Source organism: Hydra vulgaris, chromosome 11 (genome assembly GCF_038396675.1).
Source record: "Hydra vulgaris chromosome 11, alternate assembly HydraT2T_AEP".
Taxonomy (NCBI): domain Eukaryota; kingdom Metazoa; phylum Cnidaria; class Hydrozoa; order Anthoathecata; family Hydridae; genus Hydra; species Hydra vulgaris.
Window position 1 is genome coordinate 39,426,239 of NC_088930.1, and position 21,618 is coordinate 39,447,856.

Consider the following 21,618-nt stretch of genomic DNA (forward strand, 5'->3'; position numbering starts at 1 on the left):
CCGCGAAAGTGCATTTAACAAGGAAGTTCACGCCTCCTTCCTTACCGTGACGCGAAATTATGTCCAGGGCTCGTTTCGGACCTGGATCTCCTGCTTGTACAGCAAGCGTTCTAACCACTGCGCCACGGCCGCAATATATATATATATATATATATATATATATATATATATATATATATATATATATATATATATATGTATATATATATATATATATATATATATATATATATATATATATATATATATATATATATATATATATATATATATATATATATATATATATATATATATATATATATATATATATATATATATATATATATATATATATAGGCCCGCTGCGATTCCTAATGACACCTGGGGTCAAAATTTTATTTTATTATGGTAATACAGTATGTCAAAAAAGACTATTACATCCAAATGATTAATGAGCTTTTGTGTTTAATTCTTTTTCTTAAAATGAGAAAAAGTAGATATCAAAAAAGTGTACAAGGGTTTGATTCTTTTTTAACTTTCTTTTGCATGAGTTAGTGGATTTGCAGAAAAAATGTAAACAAATATTATTAAGTAACTGAAGCAGACCAAAATCAGAGCCGTCTCGAAGGTAGGGGGAGGTGTAGGGGTGCCCCACTCCCCCAAAGCTGTCGTATAAGCATTTAAGTTGGCATATGGAGCAAGTTTTGAACTATAGTTGGCTATATAGTTAAAAAATACATACAACCAACCCCAAACCCTCCCTCTTCCCTATGGAAGACCTATTCGGGACGCCCCTGACCAAAATAGTTTTTTACTTCCACTGAAGGTTAGATCTCTGCATGGCATGTAAAGAGCTTGAAGATTCTTTTGTGTAGAGTAAAGAGCTTGAAGATTCTTCTTCCATGTAATGAGCTCAAAGATCCTTTTGAAGTATGATGGCGTATACTTCTTTGTACACACCAAAGTTCAGTTCACCAAAATATTTGCAGACTCTTTTTAACTACCAACTCCAAGCTGTATGCGCCACTGAACTGTTGGCGCTGATAATAGATACGTAAATCTGTGAGTAATTAGCAAACCTTGAATGCGCGAATCTGTTAATAATTAGCTATGTGCTCACAGATTTACGCATCTCGTTTCTATAATCTGATTAACTTACGTTACTCTCCCAGCTGTTATCAGATTAATATTAACTTACGGATAAGTGAACCTATTAAAAAATGAATCCTATAAAGTATGCAACTGATTTTGAGAAGTCTGTCTTAATAGATAATTTTGTTAAAAGAGGATGGAGTAAATGTTCTCCAGAAGATAATTGGAACTTTTACTGGTAAATTAGTTTTAATAAATACTTTTGATTTTTGCAAATGATCATTTTTCAAATAATATTTTTTCTATCATTATTAATGACAACTATTATTACATTAAGCTTTTAGAGGCGTTCTTTAACGCCCACAAATATTGAAGGAGGGGTGGGGCAACTATTTTTGACAGTTTTTTACAATAGGTAGCGAAGAAAGGGGAGTTTACTGCTATTGATTATACTACCTTAACCAAAATTTCGTAATGCTTCTAATGTATCATTGTTACAATGATATACTAGATTTTTATGCTAGACTGCTTGAGTAGGTTTGAATACGTTTATAAATTATAAACGGATTTTATATAAGTTATAAATGGATTATAATTTAATCCATTTTTGCAACTTGACAAAAAAGAGATGACATCATTAGAAGATGTAGTCAGATGTGACAACAATGTTCAATACAAAATGAATAAGAGGGATAAATGCAACTTTAACAAGCAAGTTAGCACTAGCTTGTTACTAATTGTTTCAATTTCATGTATAGCTGTTTATCATGGAGCCAGAAGCCATCAGTTATAAAAAACTATCAATTATTCAAAAAAAAAAGCTATTATATATTCTAATTTCTCCCGGTTATTTCATTGTCATAATAATGAAGTGTTCAAAAAACATTTCATTATTAAATTTTCCAACCTCAAAATTAAAAACTTTTTCTTTTTAAACATAAATATCTTAATTGTAGTATCCCTTTTATATTAAATGTCTGATTTATTTAAGTAAATAAAACTAATAGTTGCATACAAGTATCTTTGGTAGAGGTGCTTTAATTAAACAAACCAAAGGTACTAGGTACCAGGCTTCTTGCTTATATGGTCATTCCATGCCAATTTGATCTAGATCAAATATGATACAATTCAATTAGAAATTATGGACTTCAGCTCCAAAAATTGCTCTGACTAATACTTAAAAAATTGTTCTTTTACCTTAATCACCTATAGCCTAGTATCGGAACTGAATTTAATAATAAAATTTATTTCTGCTGATTTAATCATCAGACATTAAATAGTGGGTACTCTTATACATATATGTATGTAGTATATTTAGTGGGTATTCTCATAGGGAAGTTACAAAGTCAGAGCTGTAAAATTAGCACAAAATGAATTTAAAATAATAAAAATAGAGTTATGTATTTTAGTTTGTATTATATATAGTAATAAAAAACATATATATAAAAGTATTTCATATTCAGTACTAGAAATAAATCATAAATTAAGCCTGATTTAAACTTAGCTCTAGTCCCTTCCTGTCCATTTACTCTTTTACTACATACACACTTTCTCCAAGACATTCTTATTTTAGAAGGATTTCTCTCTTTATCAATTGCTTATTGAAATTTTACCTTATATTGTGTTATTTTATGTCGGGTATGTAAAGTTTCTTTATGCACAAACAAAGAATTAAACATACACATTTAAAAACTGTGGCATAAAAGACAAACAATTATATATCTTTATTTTATATAAAAATAAATTCATTTTGTATATATTTATTGTATCAAAACTCATGAGTAAAAGATCAAAAACTTGTGCACTTACCATGTTAAGTAAATCAAATTAAAATCTGCAATCATCATAAAAAGCTCTGCTTGGATAGATTTGCGACTTCATATGATGGAAGTTTTTGTTCTGATTTTTTTTTAAATTTAGCAAAATACAAAAGTTAAATTAAAAAGTATTTAAAGATAAATTGACTTAATCAATAATTTAAAAGATTAAGACTTGTTTAATGTTTTATCATTTTGTTCCTTTTTAGAATCTGTCAGAGTATTCTTTATTGCTGTTGCAAAGGAGTTTAATTTAGTACCTGGTCATGAGCTTTGTACAGAATATCAAAAATTATTATTTGATAAATTAGTGTTTTAATCAATTAAGAAGATTATGAAAGTGATTCATGTAAACATTAAGATAATGATTTTAATGAGACTTATATTTCAAAATAAATTTAATTCAAGCATTAATGACATCGGTTGTTCACCTCTAAAAATAATAGCTCATAAAGACAAGGTCATCTATGCAAAAAGAAAGATAAATAAGATCCATACTGCAACCAAAATAGAAAATAGCCACTGTTTTAGGAGTGTCTCTGAATTCAATAAATGATGTATGAAAATGTCCAGGGAAGAGACAGTACATCTAAATCCAAGTTCGTGGTAAAAATCAACGTTTTCAAAAAAGAATAATATTAATTAAAATAAAAAAAACTTTACTTAGAGTTTATTAAAACTTCCTTAGATGTCAAAGTTGAGTTTTTTAAATATTGCAAACTAAGACCAAAGTAGTGTATTTCTGTTTGAGGTGCTTCAGATCTCTATTTAGTTTTCATTTGTGAGCGAGCACTAGAATGCAAAACCTTTAGCATTAAATATACCAAATATTCAGACTAAAGATCTCTTAACATTATTTGTATGTGAATTAATGAGTTGAGACTGTATGCTGCACAGTTGCAATAATTGCCTTGATACCAACACACTAAAAGACTATTTTGTTTGATAAAAACAGCATTAAATAACCATATTTTAATATTAAGGCACATTTTTTTAAGTTTTAGCTGGAGCCATTTTCGGAGTGGGAGTCCATAATTTTTTACTGAAATGTATCTGTTCCATTTTTGGAGTCGGAGTCCATAATTTTTTACTAAAAGTTCCAAAAATTAGGAAGCCTATAAAAAAATGTCTTTTCACTTCTTAAATTGTTGATTTTGTATTTTTATATTTGCAAACAGTTTTTTGGTTTTTTTAGGTATTCATTATGGATAAAATGTGACATTCAAAATTTCAATGGCAATGTTTTACTTAAGTCTAGAGTTGTAAATAATAAAAAAAATAGGTTTTCTGAAATTTTGTTTTTAAAATGTACTGCCAATGTATGAACAAAAGATGTTTTTGCTTGAATTTTTTTGTGTGGAAAAATCAGAAATTTCAAGTGACCATATCTCAGAAACCACAAAAGGTTGTATGCTAAAATTTTCAAGAATTGCTTTTTTTTATTGATATAAACCAACCCACCAAGTTTCATCAAAATCTGAGGTGGTCAGATTTTGATGAAACACGTTGAAATTTTAAAATTTTAATCCATTAATTATTATTAATTTTTTTACTTGAATGATTTTTTTTTTAACTTGTTGATTTTCACAGTTTTTTTTTACTGGTCTTTATATTGCCAATGCTCGCACTCCTTATTCTTATTCATTCATATACTTAGTGTCTATATTTGTCTTTGTTTTTTGAAGATATTGTTTTGAGAATTCTTTCAGCTCAAAAACAATCTAAAGTGAATATTTTACTTTTTTTGTTGTTCACAGAAATATGCACAAAATTTCAAACCTAACCTTGCTTTTAAACTGGTATGTTTGAGTTTAAAACTAAATTTAATATCAAATATACTAGGTAAAAATTTTATTATCTGGGCATTCGAAAAATATCACATAATAAAGTTCAATAAAAATTAGAAAAAAATATATAGATTTCGCCTGAACACATGTTAACTTTTAAGAATTTGTTTAATTAGTATTTGCATTGATAACAACAATACTTGCTTGTTTTGAAAACTTGGTACTTGCTTGTTCTTCACTGAAAAGTTTACTTTTTCGTTTATCATTGTTATTTTATTTGGCATTGTTAAATTTCTCAATCTTAACTAGTAACAATGTTTTATCAGCATGCCTTTTTTTTCTGTTGCTTTTTTATTTGTGAAAATCCTGTAAGGTTTTCTTTATTGAGATAAAACAAAAGTAAAAATTAAAGTAACTTTGACATGAATTTGAGTTTGACTTGAAGTTTTTAGTTTAGTAAAAACTAGGTATGGTCTTTTCATGATATTTTCAACAACAGGTGTTCAATATATATTTTCTGTTGACCTGAAAATGTTTATTGAACATTTGAAATTCTTGAACTATTTTTTCAAATAAAAGACTTTTTGAGTTCTAATGAATGCTATCTAGGAGAGGTCAATTATACAAAGTTCTACTGAACTCTCCTAGAAACCATCCTAGGAACCATACAAATTCCATTGAAATGCTTTTTTTAAAGCAGTTCAATTATTATTGAATTTTGTAATTTAAACGATTTTCGAACAGTTAAAAATATTTTTTTTTACTTTGAAAGCAGTTAAAATTTAACACAAGGCTGATTACTTTATTTGGTCTCAAAATTTTATAGAGATCAGGCCACTGTTAAAAAAGAACAAAAAAGTTAGTTAGAGATTATTGCTTAGTTTTCATATATTTCATTGATTGTGACACCAATCACATATTTCTCAAAAACTCAATAATGATCAACAAAAGTTTGTTATCAGCTAGAAATAAACAAACAAAAACAACTTTAACACAAATCTTATGGTTAGTACTTCGTCACAACACTTTAGCATTTTTTTTGGTACTTTTACCAGTCAAGACTGCTGCTTTTCTTAGTTAAATCATTCATGGATGGTGAACATAACTTTTTTTCTTGACCACAGCTAGTTATAGTTAGGTATTTCTCAAAAGTGATAATATTAGGATAACTATCAAGTCAGGAACTAATTATCTCTATATCTGATGTGTAATCCATTCATTACAAGATAGAACATCTTGACCAATGCATTGTCATGTTAAAAGTGTGCAGTGGTGACCAGTTAGGAATATCAGTAGTTTGCCAGTATTTTCAAACATGTTGTGGCTCTGATTATAGCACCAGCTAACATGAACTATAAACAACACTGCCATGAATTTGAAATAGAGCCAAAAATCATGACATACAACAGGCATTAAAATGTTCAAAAAGAAAGCATTGGTTTATAAATATTAATAAGTTGACTAATAAATGCTCAAAAAGAAAGAATTGATTAATATTTCATTAAAAACATTACATGTTCACATTGCTGTCCAGTGCTTATATAATCAGAAAACATAATGTATTTCCTTGGTGCTGTCCAGTTACATTCTTCAGAATTTAGTACTGTAAAACAGGGTTACTTGTGACAGTGGTGTCACTTGAGACAAAATAAAAAACTTTAGTTTCTTAGGTTGGCATTATCTCACATCCCATATTTCACAGCTGAGTCATGCTTGAGCTTTTACAAACATTCTGAGATGGTAAAGTTGGACGAAAGTTTATTAGCAGCGTTTTTCTTAAGTTTTTATTTTGGGCATATTTGAAGTGACTCCATAATGTTATTCCCTATAATATATTTGTTTTATCATTTTCCATCCATCCATCCTATTTTTTTTAAACATTTTCGCTTCCAACAAGGCTGCAAGTAACCACTAATTAAAGTTGGAAGTTACTGGAAGAGATTATCTGCATAAGGTTAGGTGTTATAGACCTACTATTGATAACACAATAGGTACTTTTATTTGTTTTAACTTTATTCCAAAAAAGAGAATGGGTTGCAAATATATACAAAAACTGGGAAGTTGTTCATGTGCTAATTACACTGATTAATTTAAAATTCAATGAAACATGAATGTAATTAATATAAAAACTATGAATTTCATTCCATTCTAATTTGACTATTTGATAATTTCCATTAAAGTGTATTAAATATTGTTATATTATTGTTTTTTCAATAAATATTCACCAAAAATGGTTCTTTTTATTGTATTTTGAGTTAGTATATGACATTCATAGTTTTTTAAAACATCCTGCTTGAACCAAGTAAACCCATAGAAGGGGTTACTTGAACATGAACTAAACCTTTGTCCCAAGTAACACCTTATAGTGGGGTTACTTTGGACAAGTACTTTTTATTATTTTTTAAAATTGAAACTCAGTGATTATATACGCACATTCATACGCGATACATACGCGGACCCAGCTTTTGTTCGAATTAACAACTTTTTCACTTAGCCCAACATTTGTTCAAAGTTGAAACTTGTCCCAAGTCCCCTGTTTTACGATACACATTTAAAATTTATTGCCACTGACATTTTAGACGTCAGTAACAAAAGTTTATTATTTAAGGTTAATAAATAAATGAGGCGTTTGAACCATTATATAAAATGTATACATGTTTCTACTGTTATAGGGCATGTGTTTCTAATGTGTACAAAATTTATAACATTGATTCTGGTTACCGTCTTAATGATGATCAGTAAGTACTTTATAAGTTTTGAAAACTAAGATTTTTTAATGAACGTTATTTATAATTGTAATTATATCATAATAAATTTAATTTTGGGGTATTTAATGCTAATGAGTGGTGTAATGAAAGAATAATATGTTTGATGTGGAGAATAAGATAAAGAAGTAATGAATAGTATTTACTTCAATAAGAACGTGGGAATATTATAAGGCATAGTCAAAATAAGAGGTATGTTAGATATGGCAATATCTTTAGGCGCAGAAATGCAAACCAAAACATTTGTTTCCATAGTTAAGCTCAAAATTATAACATTCTATGCGTAATGGTTAAATGAGCCAGATTTGTAAGTTTTGCAGTGCTAAGAAATTTCTAGCTCTACATTCAGTAGCATGGCCCCCACAAAGGGAGGGACAATTGGTACTCTGGCACTAGGGCCTGTAGGTAAAGAAGGTCTGGCGGGTAAATCAATACACACTTAATATGTATATCAGTACACACACCTGCATGCACAATAACATTTGTATTCTCAAAACTACAATTTTTTGAACCGTTGTGTAAACCATGTTTTTCTCGCAGTTTTTACTTGGTTAAAGAATGGTTAAACATAATTTCGCCTGTAATTTTTATTTTGATTGACAAGAGCAATAAAAATAGGTACACTGTCAATATATTTTCTTGTCTAAAATATTATTTAAAAATGATGTTATGATAAATAATAAAAATGTTTTCATAAATAATAATTGATAACAAAATAAGGAAACTATCTTGTTTGGTTGAATATAATAAAGTCAAGTTCAGTTTTGTGGTGTTAATGTAAAGAGTTAATCTTTTAAAAGGGATTGCATTAATATCATTTCATAATAAAAGTGAAGTTAAGCACGCAATCTTTAAGTGAATAAATCTTAAAGAGTCTCATTATGTTGAAAATTTCAGTCTCATTATGTTGAAAAATCAATTTTTAAAAATTGTTAATTTGAGTTTTAACTTTAAAACATTTAAAAATCTAATCCTTTTTAAAATAAAAATCTCTAAATAAATACAAAAATGATTTAGATTTTGAAATTAAATGTGGTGTATTAAATAACAAACTTTATATGTATTTTATGGTTTTCTCCCTTTTTTTATCTGTGAAAGAAAATTTTTTGTCGAAGAGTACTTTTCACTTAACAAAGAGTACTATTCGCTTAACGAAAAGTACTATTCGCTTAACGAAGAGTATTCTTCGTTAAGCGAAAAGTACTTTGCGAAAAGTGCTCTTCGTTAAGCGAAAAGTGCTCTTCGTTAAGCAAAAAGTGCTCTTCGTTAAGCAAAAAGTGCTCTTCGTTAAGCAAAAAGTGCTCTTCGTTAAGCAAAAAGTGCTCTTCGTTAAGCGAAAAGTACTCTTCGCTTGTTGTAAAAATATATATGGGATATGACCCCTGTTGTTTTTAATACATGCCTGTATTCACCTTGGCATTGATTTAATTAAGTTTTCGATCATCTTGATTGGTAATTTAAGCCACAGTTTGGTCAGTTCTTGTTTGAGCATTTCATGACTAGTTATTTGGATTTTTGTTAGTTGATAATCCATCCAGCTCCATAAATTTTCGGTCGGGTTTAAGTCTGGTGATCGTGCTGGCCAAAGTATGAGTTAAATATTACTTTTAAGCAAAAAAATCAGTGATTGAATGTGCTGTATGGCATAAAGCATTAACTTGTTGAAATAACCAGTTTTGATCAGCCTGGAACAAATCCCGATTAGGGATAAGTGCATTTTCCAAAATGTCACGATACTCATACTGGTTTAATCTTCCTTTGTATATTTTATGACAGCCAACGCCTGAGCCTGATATACATCCCCATATGCCAAGGGATCCACCACCTTTTTGAATACGGCTTAGTAGGCATTGCTTCATATATTTTTCCGAATTTTTGTGACGAATAAATCTCTTGTTTTTTCTGTTAATAATTTCGAAATTTGATTCTTCACTAAAGATAATTATTTTCCATTGTTCCACTGAATAATTTAAACACTCTTTGCACCATTTTTTTTGTCTTTGGCAATCGGTTAATGTCAAAAATGGCTTTCTTACATCATGAAACGAATTTTGTTCTTTCTTGCGTAATAACTTACTTATTTTCATTTGACTAACTGTTTTGTCTATCAGTGAACTATTGATTTCTGCATTTAAAGTTGATACTCCCGCTTTTGGGTTACATCTGCTTAGCGTGTAAAGCATGTTTTTATCGCGTGCTGTCAGTTTTTTGGACGCCTAGTATGTGGTTCATCATTGACATTACCAATTGATAAATAATTTTTTATTCTTGTAGGAACGCTGAATTAATAATCTGCCTACTGTCTTATGTGAAGGGTGTAACTAATCATAAGTCATTTCCTAATAAAAAGAAAGATATGGTTGGTTGCCCTCTCCTTGATCTGGTCTTTATAGTAGATAGCCTAAATAAAGGGGGCAGTAACTCTTTAGAGACCATTATGGTTCAAATGAAGGTTTCTAATTTAATTTATATATTTAGATACTTAATATCTAAATATCTAAATTAATTTTAAATTGAAAGCGTTTTTTCTTTAAATTTTATTTTATGATAGATGATCAGTGGTCTGTATGTGGTCTGGTCAGTAGTGACCCCTCTCCCCCACCCCTCAAGCTGGGGGTGAGGAGGTAAGAGTTTGGGGTAACACCAATCAAAGGAAAGGGACAACCAATTTTTAGTAATTTATTTTACTTTTTTCAATGTCCTTTTGAGACCATAACATTGTATATTTTCTAGAAAATCTGGCACATATAGTCAATGTTAGTCACTATCAAAATTCTAATCTTATGGTAAAAGCATGAAAAAATGCAATGAAGATCTGATGGCCTTAACTTTGTATTCATTAGAAAATTAATCATGTATGTTTTATGTTAGAAAATGAAATAAGTTGGTTGCCCCTCCCCTTTCCCTTAGTTTAGTGTCCCCCTCTCCTATCCCATCAGGGATTGGGTGGGGCGATTACTGACCAGACCACATACAGACCACTGATCATCTATCATAAAATAGAATTTAAAGAAAAAATGCTTTCAATTTAAAATTAATTCAGATATTAAGTATCTAAATATCTAAATTAATTTAGAAACCTTCATTTGAACCATAATGGTCTCTAAAAAGTTACTACCCCCTTTATTTGTGCCTCTATCTACTATAAAGACCAGGTCAAGGAGATGGCAACCAACCATATCTTTCTTTTTATTAGGAAATGGTTTATAATTAGTTCCACCCTTCACATAGGCCAGTAGGCAGATTAGAGGAGCACTGGTTTCTAGTAACACATTCAATCGTTGATAATTGAAAAATAGGGTTATTTAAAAATGCTGATATTTTTGGTGTGAATTTGACAAGTTTATGTTTGCATTTTTAGATAGTTGGATCTAATGGTCTTATATGCTGTTAATCTTAGATCAAAACAAACTGTTAGAAAAATTTACAAGCATCTCAAATGGCTGAAAATTGGAATTTTTAGGTGATTTTTTCTAAAGTTGAGGAGGTTAAAATTTTTCTCTAATTTAATACAAGTTATTAAAAACTTCTTTTTTCAAGAGAGAAATATCTAGAAAATAGTTCTAGAAAAAATGAGACACTTGTAAAAAATGTAAAAAACCGAGTTCAAACTTTAGTTTTAACAACTGCCTTATTGATTATAAAGATGATCGACTTAAGTTAAAAAATGTATTAATCCGATCAAAAATTGATTTTTATAAAAATTAATTATAAGAAATATTATTTAAAACTTTTTTTACATTTTATTATAGAAAAAGAAAGTCTTTTATCTATTGAAAAAAATTCCATGAAAAAATGTTTCCTATCAAAAACAAATTAAACTTTCTGAATGTTAACCGAAATTAATCTAATTTACCCTATATATATATAAATATATATATATATATATATATATATATATATATATATATACATACATATATACATATATACATATGTACATATGTACATATATATATGTGTGTGTGTGTGTATATATATATATATATATATATATATATATATATATATATATATATATATATATATATATATATATTATAATTTTATATCTTTATAATTATTTTTTACAATTACATATTTTAGAATTATTAATCATTTCCCAAACCATTATGAGTTGACACGCAAAGATCTGATGCTGAAAAACATTAAACGCTATCGAAAAGATTTAGAAAAAGATGGCAGTCTTTATGCAGAAAAAGATATTACTGGAAAATATTTATATTTAGGCATGTTATGTAGATTTATTATATTATATAAATAGGTTGATCAATAAAGTTGACTGGTTAATGTGCCACTGAACTTAAAATATTTATTGGCATATTGGATTTCAGTTTTATACCAAAAATATGCTATAATATAAATTATTTTTTTAATGCTGTTTGATATGAAAATAATGTGCTTTTATGCACAGTTGTATTTAACAATAAATTTAAGTTGTATACATAAAGTTAGTCTAACTGTTTTGTAATTATGTTGTTCAGAAATTCTTAAAAATATTGTTATCAAGTTACTTATAAATAAATTACTTTCACAAACTCTAAATTGTAATAACTTAGCAATGAAAAAATTACTCACCTAAACTTCCATTACTAGTGCATTCATATTAACAAACTCAACTTAATTATGTTGCAACAGTGGTCTCTGTGTTTTGAAATAACTTAAAGATTAATTTAGTTATTACACAGCTTTGATTTGTTTTTTATCACTTTTTTCTACATTGTTGTGTTAAAAGTTGTATAATTGCATAATAATAATGTTATCATTTTACAGATTTTATCCCAACAACGTTTACATTACCTAGTGATTATAATTTATTTGTTGAAGAATTTCGAAAGACTCCTACTTCACCATGGATTATGAAACCAGCAAGTCGATGTAAGTTCTATGTAAATCCAAAAAGTAAACTAAAGATTTGTTAAAATAATTTAATTATTATAATTAATTGTAATAAAGAGATTGTGAATATTATTTTTATTATTTAATAATATATTATTGATGTTATTTTATTTTTTCTTTGTTTAAGCCCAAGGTGATGGTATATTTTTAATTAACAGTCTTTCGCAATTAAAGAAATGGTCTCGAGATGGAAACTATACAATGTAAGTTACATATGTGTGTGTGTGTATATATATATATATATATATATATATATATATATATATATATATATATATATATATATATATATATATATATATATATATATGTATATGTATATGTATATATATATACATATATGTATATATATATATATATATATATATATATATATATATATATATATATATATATATATATATATATATATATATATATATACACATTTATATAAATTTATATGTATGTATGTATGCATGTATGTATGTAGATGGCATAAGTTTTTGTAGATATGCGTTTAAATACATTGTTAAATTTGTGGATATAGTGTTAAATTTGAATGTCCTTCATGTGAATGATCATTGTGTGGACTTAAATAAAAAACTTTTTATTTTAAGACATAACAAAACAAGTTTTTGACAAAATTTATGACAGTAATTCTATATCGAAAATTAAATTAAATATGTAAAACCTTTCATACAAATAAATATTGATTTTACAAAAACTAATAGTACAATACTTTAAAGTAATCTTTGACAAGTGATTGAATCTTTTCAAATAATATAGGGTAGAATTAACACTAGGTTTTTTTGCGTTATTATGTAGGTGGCTGTTAAATTTTCATAGATGTGTTTAACACAATTTATTTGGATTTGTGAATATGTTGTTGAATTTGAAAGTGGAATGTGAGTTATCATTCTTTTTAGTAAGATACTTTCTGGATAGCAAAAATTTAAGCAATAATATTAGTCAAGGTGTTATGTTGATTACAAAGGCCAGCTTCGTGTAAACGATGGTGTTTTGTTTATGCATTTTAGATCATCTACAGTCATATATTCTTGGGGACCGCAGACTTTAATAGTACAAAGAAGCTGATGTTTATTTTGTGCATCAGTTATAGCTTTCTGGAAGGCTGAGAATGAACCAATTGGGTCAGAGTCAATCTCTAATCTTACCGGATCGTATTTGTATGTGCTTAGGTTTTGAATGAGTGTTTTTATACATACGTTAAGGGGAGGGAGAATTAATGACAGCATTGTGATCGCTGGCTTTTCTAGAGTTCATCCACAATAAGAGGTCATTAGCTTTGGAGTTTAGATCAATTGGAAATGAGCCTAGTGATTTTAGAGTTTCAGAAATACAACACCTAAGGACTTAGGGGCAATTGTTTAAACAATGTCAAGACAAGACAATTTAGATGTTGTTACTCAAGTTGGATTATAGTTTATTTACCATAAGGGGTATTACCAATTACTAATCTATTTACGTAGTTGCCAGCTATGTTAATAGATTAGTAATTGTTACCAGAAAAATTCGCTACATCAAAAAGAAGATTGTTGCCCTAGCCCAAATCCTTAGTCAATGTAGCAGCATTTCTTGTATGTTCTACCTATTTAGTCAGTCAATGTATGTACTGAACAGGTTATCTAAACATGCAATATAATATATTCACCCAAATCTTCAGTCGATCTTCTCCTTATATCATTGTATGTATACTGAAGTCCCTGCAGCTTCTCTATTTAAAAATAATTACTAATCTTTAAGGGTGAACGAGAGCTGCAAGATTTTCTTACGAGTTGGTTCCCAACCTGGTATGTAAATAGCAGCGATTAAGGTTTCTCAAAGGGTTCAGTTGTATGCAAGGTTTTAACTAACAACAGGCGTAGGGGATAGCTCTTTAATGTTGTTTCAGATTTTGTGGCACAGCAGAAAAGCCTAACGCATGTAAAAGTAATTTATCTTAGCTTTTAATTTGTATCATTAAAAGTTAAAATGCATCATTAGCATATTTTAAAGTAATGTAATTAAATTTTATTTTAAACATCATTAAATACCATCAAAACAATATAGCTATAGCAAATATAACTAATGAAATCTAAATTTATTATTTGAAAAAGGTTTCTTTTTTTTTTCTAATTTTTATTTATTTTTTAAAATAAACTTATGCATAACAAAATAAAATTAGCTTGCTTTATCAGAATATTTTTTTTAAGTAAGTAATGAACTATTTTTAATAATATTTTTACGTAATCACTTTGCAAATGACAAGAAAAAAGTTATTTCTTTAAGGGAAAAAAAATTGCTAAACCATTTTATATTTCTTCAAAACTAAATTTAAATTTAAGTTTTTTATTTAAATAATTTATAATAAATATAATAAAAAGGTTTACCTTTAAGTATTTTGTTTTCTTTAATGCAGTAGTGGTGTAGTGGTACAATACTTGCCTCATAAACCAGAAGTTCTGAGTTCGATCCCCACCACATCCCTGGTAGTACCATGCTCAACTTGTTTCTTCTTGCAGCGGCCTTGTTTATCAAGGCTTATGTTTCAGAGTTATAGAGTTGAGAGAGGGTTGAAGCCAAAACTTATGTAGCCTCCTTGTCTGCAGCGGCCTTCATTGTCTTGGAGAGGTGAATTTAAATTAAAAAAAAAGTAAGTAAAAACTTAGTCACAATTATAGTGAAAATATTTTATAAAATAAATAATTATGACTTAATGCTTTCTAAATAAAAAGTTTTGGCTTAGGGGCTCATTACATGAGTTAAAATCAGCCCGGGTTAGGTTTCAGCCCGCTTATCTGGGCTGAAATTTCCCCCTGCCTAACACTTTGTTTTCTTACAAATTCAAATTTACTATTATATGATGAGCGGGATGAAATTCCCCCCAGGATCAATATCCTAGTCCATTTTATAAAACCGAGGCAGGATTTACAGCCAATTTCCATTATTAATGTAAAATTAAAGATGGCTGCACTAAAACCAGTAAGTGAAGTAAAGATGAAAGAAAGCGTAGAAGTTCGATTTCGTTGGGATAAAGACAATAAAATTTTAAATTTAATACAGAGTTTATCAAATTTTACATCTCAAATGGAATATAATAACAAGGATTTTAATGGTGACAAATCAAATCATTGCAAAAGTTGTAGAAAAGCCTTAGCTAACATTTACTGTCATGAGCCAAGTTGGTTTGGGCCTGTTTGTCCTTATGACAATATATTATCCAAACAAAATAAAATTGATATAACTCTTTTTAAAAGAGGTTATACTAGAGTTCAAGAAAAAATCAAAGAAACTCATCAGAATTTTTCATTAGCTGTTACATCATGTCGAAGGAGTGGAAGTGGGAAAGTAGTACTTGAATTTAATGATCATCTAGTTCAAATATGGGGTGGATCTCCATCTATGGAACCTTTATTTTTGGGAAATCAATGTACGATGTAAATAAAGAAATTATTGATAATAACAAAAGCGTAGAAAATTTAACATGTAGCACTGAAGACACCACAGTTAAAAATACAGATAATGTAAATCTATGTTCAAGTTTACGCAGTATTGAGGACAATAATGTAGTTGGTTTTTCTTTATTATTACAGAGTCCAGAAACTGCATCTGTTGATAGTGATATCTTTACTAAAAAAAAGAAACGTAAAACTGACAATAATGAAATTGTTCCAAAATTTATTGACAATAAGCGACGACACATGCAGAGACAATTGAGTGCATCACAAAGAGATCAAATTTTGCTGAATGAAGCGAAAGAAGATGCTTAATTTAAAAGAGATATTGCTGAAGCCATAAGGCATTCTGATGAAACATTCTCAGTATCAATCGAGCGAATGTCAGAATTTATTTTACAGGTTTCCCAGGGACTTTCTAGATCAATGGAATTATTAATGCAGGGAATGAAAACTAATCAGCAATAATTAAGGTGTATAATAAAATTAGTACATTTTATAGTAATTTTAATGATTGCAATATAATGGACTTGTTTTAATTACGTATTGCTTATGAATAAATTTTTTCTTGTAAAACTTCATTTGTTTAGTTGTTAAATTTAAATTATTTTCTTACTAACAATTATAACAAGTTTGTAATGAAACGCAACAATTACAATAATTTAGTAAAATACAATAAATCAACCACAAAAAAGGATTTCATATTTTCCTTAGTCTTTTTATAGATAAGCTTTTTGTAATTTTAGTCCCTGAATAAATTTTCTGATATATATTTTGTTATAGTTTTGCGTATATATTCACCTTCAGGATTATTAGCAGAGTAAATACTGTCAGGGAGGTTTGGGCTTTCCAATGCATCACTTCGATGTCTTTCAATTTGCTGATTAACCTCCTCATCATTTAGGTCATAGGTTTTATTTTTTCACAAAAGTTATGAAGAACAAAACAAGTATAAATAACAATAGGAACTGTTTCTATTTTTATATCAACTATTTTTCTTAAAAATCCCTGTTTTTTATCTGCCAAAACCACATTCAATCTGGTTCCTAGCAGAGCGTAACATGCTGTTAAATGACTTCCTCGTTATTTGAACAACTTTAAAACTTTTATGCAAAAGTTTGTTAAAGGATAGGCTTGGTCTCCAATCAAATAGTTAGGAATTGAATGACAATTAGGTAAACTGTACAATGTTTGAGGTAGTGTGCCTTCTATTAATTTTTTATTGATAGTGGAATTTGTAAACATCTTTGCATCATGTACAGATCCTGGCCATTTGCATTCAACATCAATAAAATATCCTTTACTATCACATACTGCTTGTACATTTAATGAAAAATATTGCTTATAACAAAAGTAGTCTTGACTGTTTTTAATATGACGTTTTAATTAGACATGAGTGCCATCAATCCATCCAAAGGCTTGTATCATGCTGAACTTTACTTCAAACTGTGAAGCTAACTTTATCATATCCTCTTTGTTTTTAGGTAGATGTAAATATATAGGACCAATGATATTATTTATGGGATCTCATACAACTTTTACAGTTTTTGAAACAGTACGTTGATGAATGTCGAAAACATTGATTGTCAACCAAAGGCAAGCAGTATCTTTTAAATAATAAATAGTTATTGCTAGTTTTTAGTGTGTAGTTAAAAAACGATAATTTGGACAGTTAGGTTGAGGACTTACAACAGTATCAATAATAGCAGCAAGCTCCAAGAAACACTCCTTTGTCGTTCGGAAATTTCTTTTCCAGCAAGTTTCAGGGACGCCAGGTCCAATCATATTTTGCCACCATAAATCAGTTCTCCTCTTTTCTACCCATAAACTTCTAGATTTTCTGTTCATAAGTCTTTGCCTGGCAAGTTTCTTCTTACGTTGCAAGTTATTTTTTTGTTTGCATAAATAAGCACCAAGGGCAATATTTCGTTTGCTTTCTAATAGTTTGTAAGTAATTGCTAAACCAGTAAGTTGCAATATATGTGCTGTAAGTATACTGCACTGTCGAGTTATAAACAACATTAAATGTAAAACATTATTATTTTCACGAATAGGCATTTTACATAAATTTTTGTTATTCCGGCCGAGTTAAAATTTGAAAACTGAAAGTTGCATTGGGATGAAAATGGCTATGTAATAGGAAACAATTTTCAACCTGGCACCGAGCTGAATTTTCATCCCAGGTTGAATTTAACTCATGTAATGAGCCCCTTAATATAAATAGCTCTACAAGCAGGCAAGGTCCAAAAACCCATTGTAAACATAGTTGGATCCGCTCTATCTGCTAAACTTGAGCCTCTTTCCCATCGTCATAAAGTTGCATCTCTTTCTTTTTTCAACAAATGCTATCATAGTTGCTGCTCAAAGGAGCTATCATCTCTAGTTCCATCAACTAAAACTCAATCTCATTTGACTCGTCATTTAGCAAAGTCTCATTCTTTTACTGTCCCTGCATGCTCTAAAAACTTTTGTTTGACTAGTTGTTTTCCTGTACTTCAACGCTTTGGAACTCTCTCCCATCTTCATGTTTTTCTGACTCAACTTCAACTGGCAACCTTCAACTTTTTAAGTCTTCTGTAAACAGTTTCCTTGCTCTTTAACTCTATTTTTTTTTCTAGTAACTCCTAAATTAATAGTGGTTGCTGGCAAGCTTGATGGGAATGAGTCAGAATAAAATTAAAAAAATGGCAATTTTATCAAGAAGTGAAAGAGCATCATTAAAAAAATCAGCCCAAATATGACAACAGTATTTCATGCAGGGACGAATAAGAGATTTATAGAGGTAGAGAATGGAATCATGAGAGAGAAAATGGCAAGCACAATAAAGAGAAGCAACCTTAGCAGATGCTAATTTAGCAATCGATTGTATATATGGTTTCCATAAAAGGTCAGTAGTAAACAATAATCCAAGAAGACATGAAGAAGAGGACTCAGTAAGAGGGTTATCATTCATTAATATAGGAATATCGACTGTACTGTGATAGTTGTTTGCAGTAAATAACTGAGGTTTTTGAAGTTAAAATTTTATTAGAGTTTTAAATTTGGATTTAAAATTGGAATTAAAATTTGTTGGAATTTTATACAGCCTAATGCTTAACAAGGCCAGGTATTAGTGTAGTTGGGATAAGCTATTATCATAACTCCACCTGCCTTCTAAGGAATTTCTTTTTCAGATAAACAGTTTGCATTAACAAGAAGTTATTATGCGCTTGGTACAGTCTTGAATCGATTGATTACAATATTTCAGGTGGTGGAGGTAAGCCACGTTTCAGTGAAAAAATCTGACATGTGCATTTTTCATATATTTGAACAAAGCGATCTACCTTAGGACTGTTGGCAGTGAATACAATTAACAAACGCATTGTGCATTAACCTTTATATTATAACAAGTTAAATAAGGTATTTAATAGCTAGTGATTACCATTAGGTACAAAACTTTAAATACTATTAAATTATTGTTTTTCACTCAAGTAAAATTTAAATATTTATATTACTCTGTTATTTTTTTATGCATTATATGATTATTAATCTTTATCAAAGATTTAAGAATGATCAGCAGAGAAAAGTTCTGAGTCATGAAAAAGTGTTAGGACTTTGCATCCCTGCTTGGATTTTAAATTTTGACGCAAGGCAATATTTATTACTTTTTTAGTTAGACAAAAAACAGATGAAAAAAAAAATCACAGTAAATTACAAATTAAAACTTATCTTTAGTTGAAATTTGAAGTTCAATAAAAATTTAAGAAACATTTCAGTGACCCTTTTTTACTTACGGTCTGAGGAAGCAGAAAAATGTTAAATAATGTATTATAGACTTGTAACAATCATGTTAAATGTTAAACTTTTTATATTACAGTTTTTTTGAATTAGAATTTTTTTTAAGCAATTTTGTATACAGTTTATTTCTATAAATTTACTTTAGGCTAAATAATCATACTGCCAATAAAGAAACTTATGTCATATCTCGTTACATTGGAAATCCTCTTTTGATCGGTGGGAAAAAGTTTGATTTGCGCCTCTATGTATTGGTAACATCATTCAAACCGTTGAATTGTTACATGTGTGATTTTATTGTTTTTCTATTTTAAAATAATATTGTTTCTTTTGCAAGTTTTTATTTATTGTAATTTTTTAAACTGTTATGTATTTTCTTATTGGATAATAAAAAAATACATAAGTAATAGTGTTAATAAAAAATATCTCATTAAATATGAATATGATAAGGATGCATACAGAACTCTCTCTTTTTGCAATAAGGATGCATACAGAACTCTCTCCCTTTGTGATAAGGATGCATGCAAAACTCTCTCCCTTTCCCCATTATGCTAAAAAATGTGTAAGCTTTTTTATTTTTTTTATTTTATTTATGTAGTTGCTTAATATAACTTTTGTAAAAATAACTGCAGACATTTTGTAAAAGTTAGATTAAAAGTTGTTTACAGCATGTAGTTTTTTATTATTTAGTTATAAACTGGGTTTTTGTCGTTTTTGTACAGTGAAGTATAATGCTGGTATCAATGAACTGGATAACATGTTTGTTCATTTAACTAATGTTTCAATACAAAAACAAGGAGTATGTCGTTATTTTTAATGAAATGAGTTAGATATTATTTTCTACTATAATCTATTTTTTGGATTTTTTGTTTATTGAATTTATTATTTATTATTTTCGGATCATTACTACAACTTTTTATCAAAATGCCTTAAGTTAAAAAAATTTAAAGTTGACTTTATTACAAAATAAAGTAATTTAAATGTCTATAAACGTTATTAAATAAATATTTTTAAAGGATCATAAATAATCTCTTTGACAGTTCTGACAATAAAACCAATTCGTGAGGCATTACACAATTTCAATTTAGTGTGATTCAGACTTTTTTTTTTATACTCTAAAAACAATTGATTTTCTGATTTTTAAATTAAAAGTGTTTAGTTACATTCTTTTTTTTTTTTTTTTTTTTTTTTTAAAAATCTTCGCTTCCAACAAGGCTGCAAGCAGCCACTAATTAAAGTTGGAAGTTACTGTAAGAGAAAAGATGAAGATTGTAGAGCAAGATAACGATTGACGGACGATTTAAAAGATTGCAAATTATATGAATCAGGAAAGCAAGATGAAGGAAGCGAATTCCAAAGAGCTGATGTTCAAGGAAAAAAACTAGACGAATAAGCGTTTTTGGAGCACTTAGGAACAGTCACAGAAAAAGGATGACACTTAATTGAATGACGAGTAACACGAGAATGAATTTTAGTAGATGGCACAAGAGACGTTAGCTCTTTCGAGCAGTGCCCATTATAGTATTTGTAGAAAAGAGAAAGAGAAGCAACATTACGACGATGTGATAATGGTTGAAGGTTGGCTGCAAGAGCAGGTCCAACTATGTTTACAATGCGTTTTTGCACCTTGTCTAAAAGAGAAAGGGCATCATTAGAAGATCCGCCCCAGATATGGCAACAGTATTCCATACAAGGCCGGATTTGAGATTTATAGAGGTAGAGAATAGAATCCAGAGTAAGAAAGTGGCGAGCTCGATAAAGAGATGCAACCTTAGCAGATGCTAATTTTGCAACCGATTTGATATATGGTTTCCAAGAAAGATTGGAAGTAAGAGTTAATCCTAGAAGATGAAGAGTAGGTGACTCATCGAGTACATCACCGTTCATAAATATAGGAAGATCTAAATTATTGCGATAACGATTGGCTGAAAAAAATTGAGTTTTATCTGAATTAAAGTTCACCAGCCACTGTGAGCCCCATGCTGTAGCAGAAGTGAGATCCTTTTCAAGCTCAAATGCCCCCTCCAGGCAATCAGAGGGTGTTGGTTTCTTATCACGACAAGAA

General features: G+C 28.9%; 1 protein-coding gene across 6 annotated transcripts in view; it reads left to right on the forward strand.

Annotated features, from left to right (window-relative positions):
• The first annotated feature begins 1,076 nt into the window (after positions 1 to 1,076).
• LOC100213577 (polyglutamylase complex subunit TTLL1) overlaps positions 1,077 to 21,618 on the forward strand; it is a 35,083-nt gene continuing 14,541 nt past the window's right edge. The window contains exons 1-8 of one of the 6 annotated variants that reach the window (XM_065811038.1): positions 1,088 to 1,312; positions 7,351 to 7,416; positions 10,805 to 10,906; positions 11,530 to 11,672; positions 12,217 to 12,321; positions 12,470 to 12,545; positions 19,702 to 19,839; positions 20,244 to 20,352. In XM_065811038.1, coding sequence (XP_065667110.1) covers positions 10,818 to 10,906; positions 11,530 to 11,672; positions 12,217 to 12,321; positions 12,470 to 12,545; positions 19,702 to 19,839; positions 20,244 to 20,352 — 660 coding nt within the window. In that variant the 5' untranslated portion in view covers positions 1,088 to 1,312; positions 7,351 to 7,416; positions 10,805 to 10,817. Of the gene's footprint in view, positions 1,313 to 1,699; positions 1,790 to 7,350; positions 7,417 to 10,804; positions 10,907 to 11,529; positions 11,673 to 12,216; positions 12,322 to 12,469; positions 12,546 to 19,701; positions 19,840 to 20,243; positions 20,353 to 21,618 lie in introns of those variants that run through there. The other 5 variants (XM_065811039.1, XM_065811037.1, XM_065811040.1 and 2 more) reach the window with 5 other exon arrangements.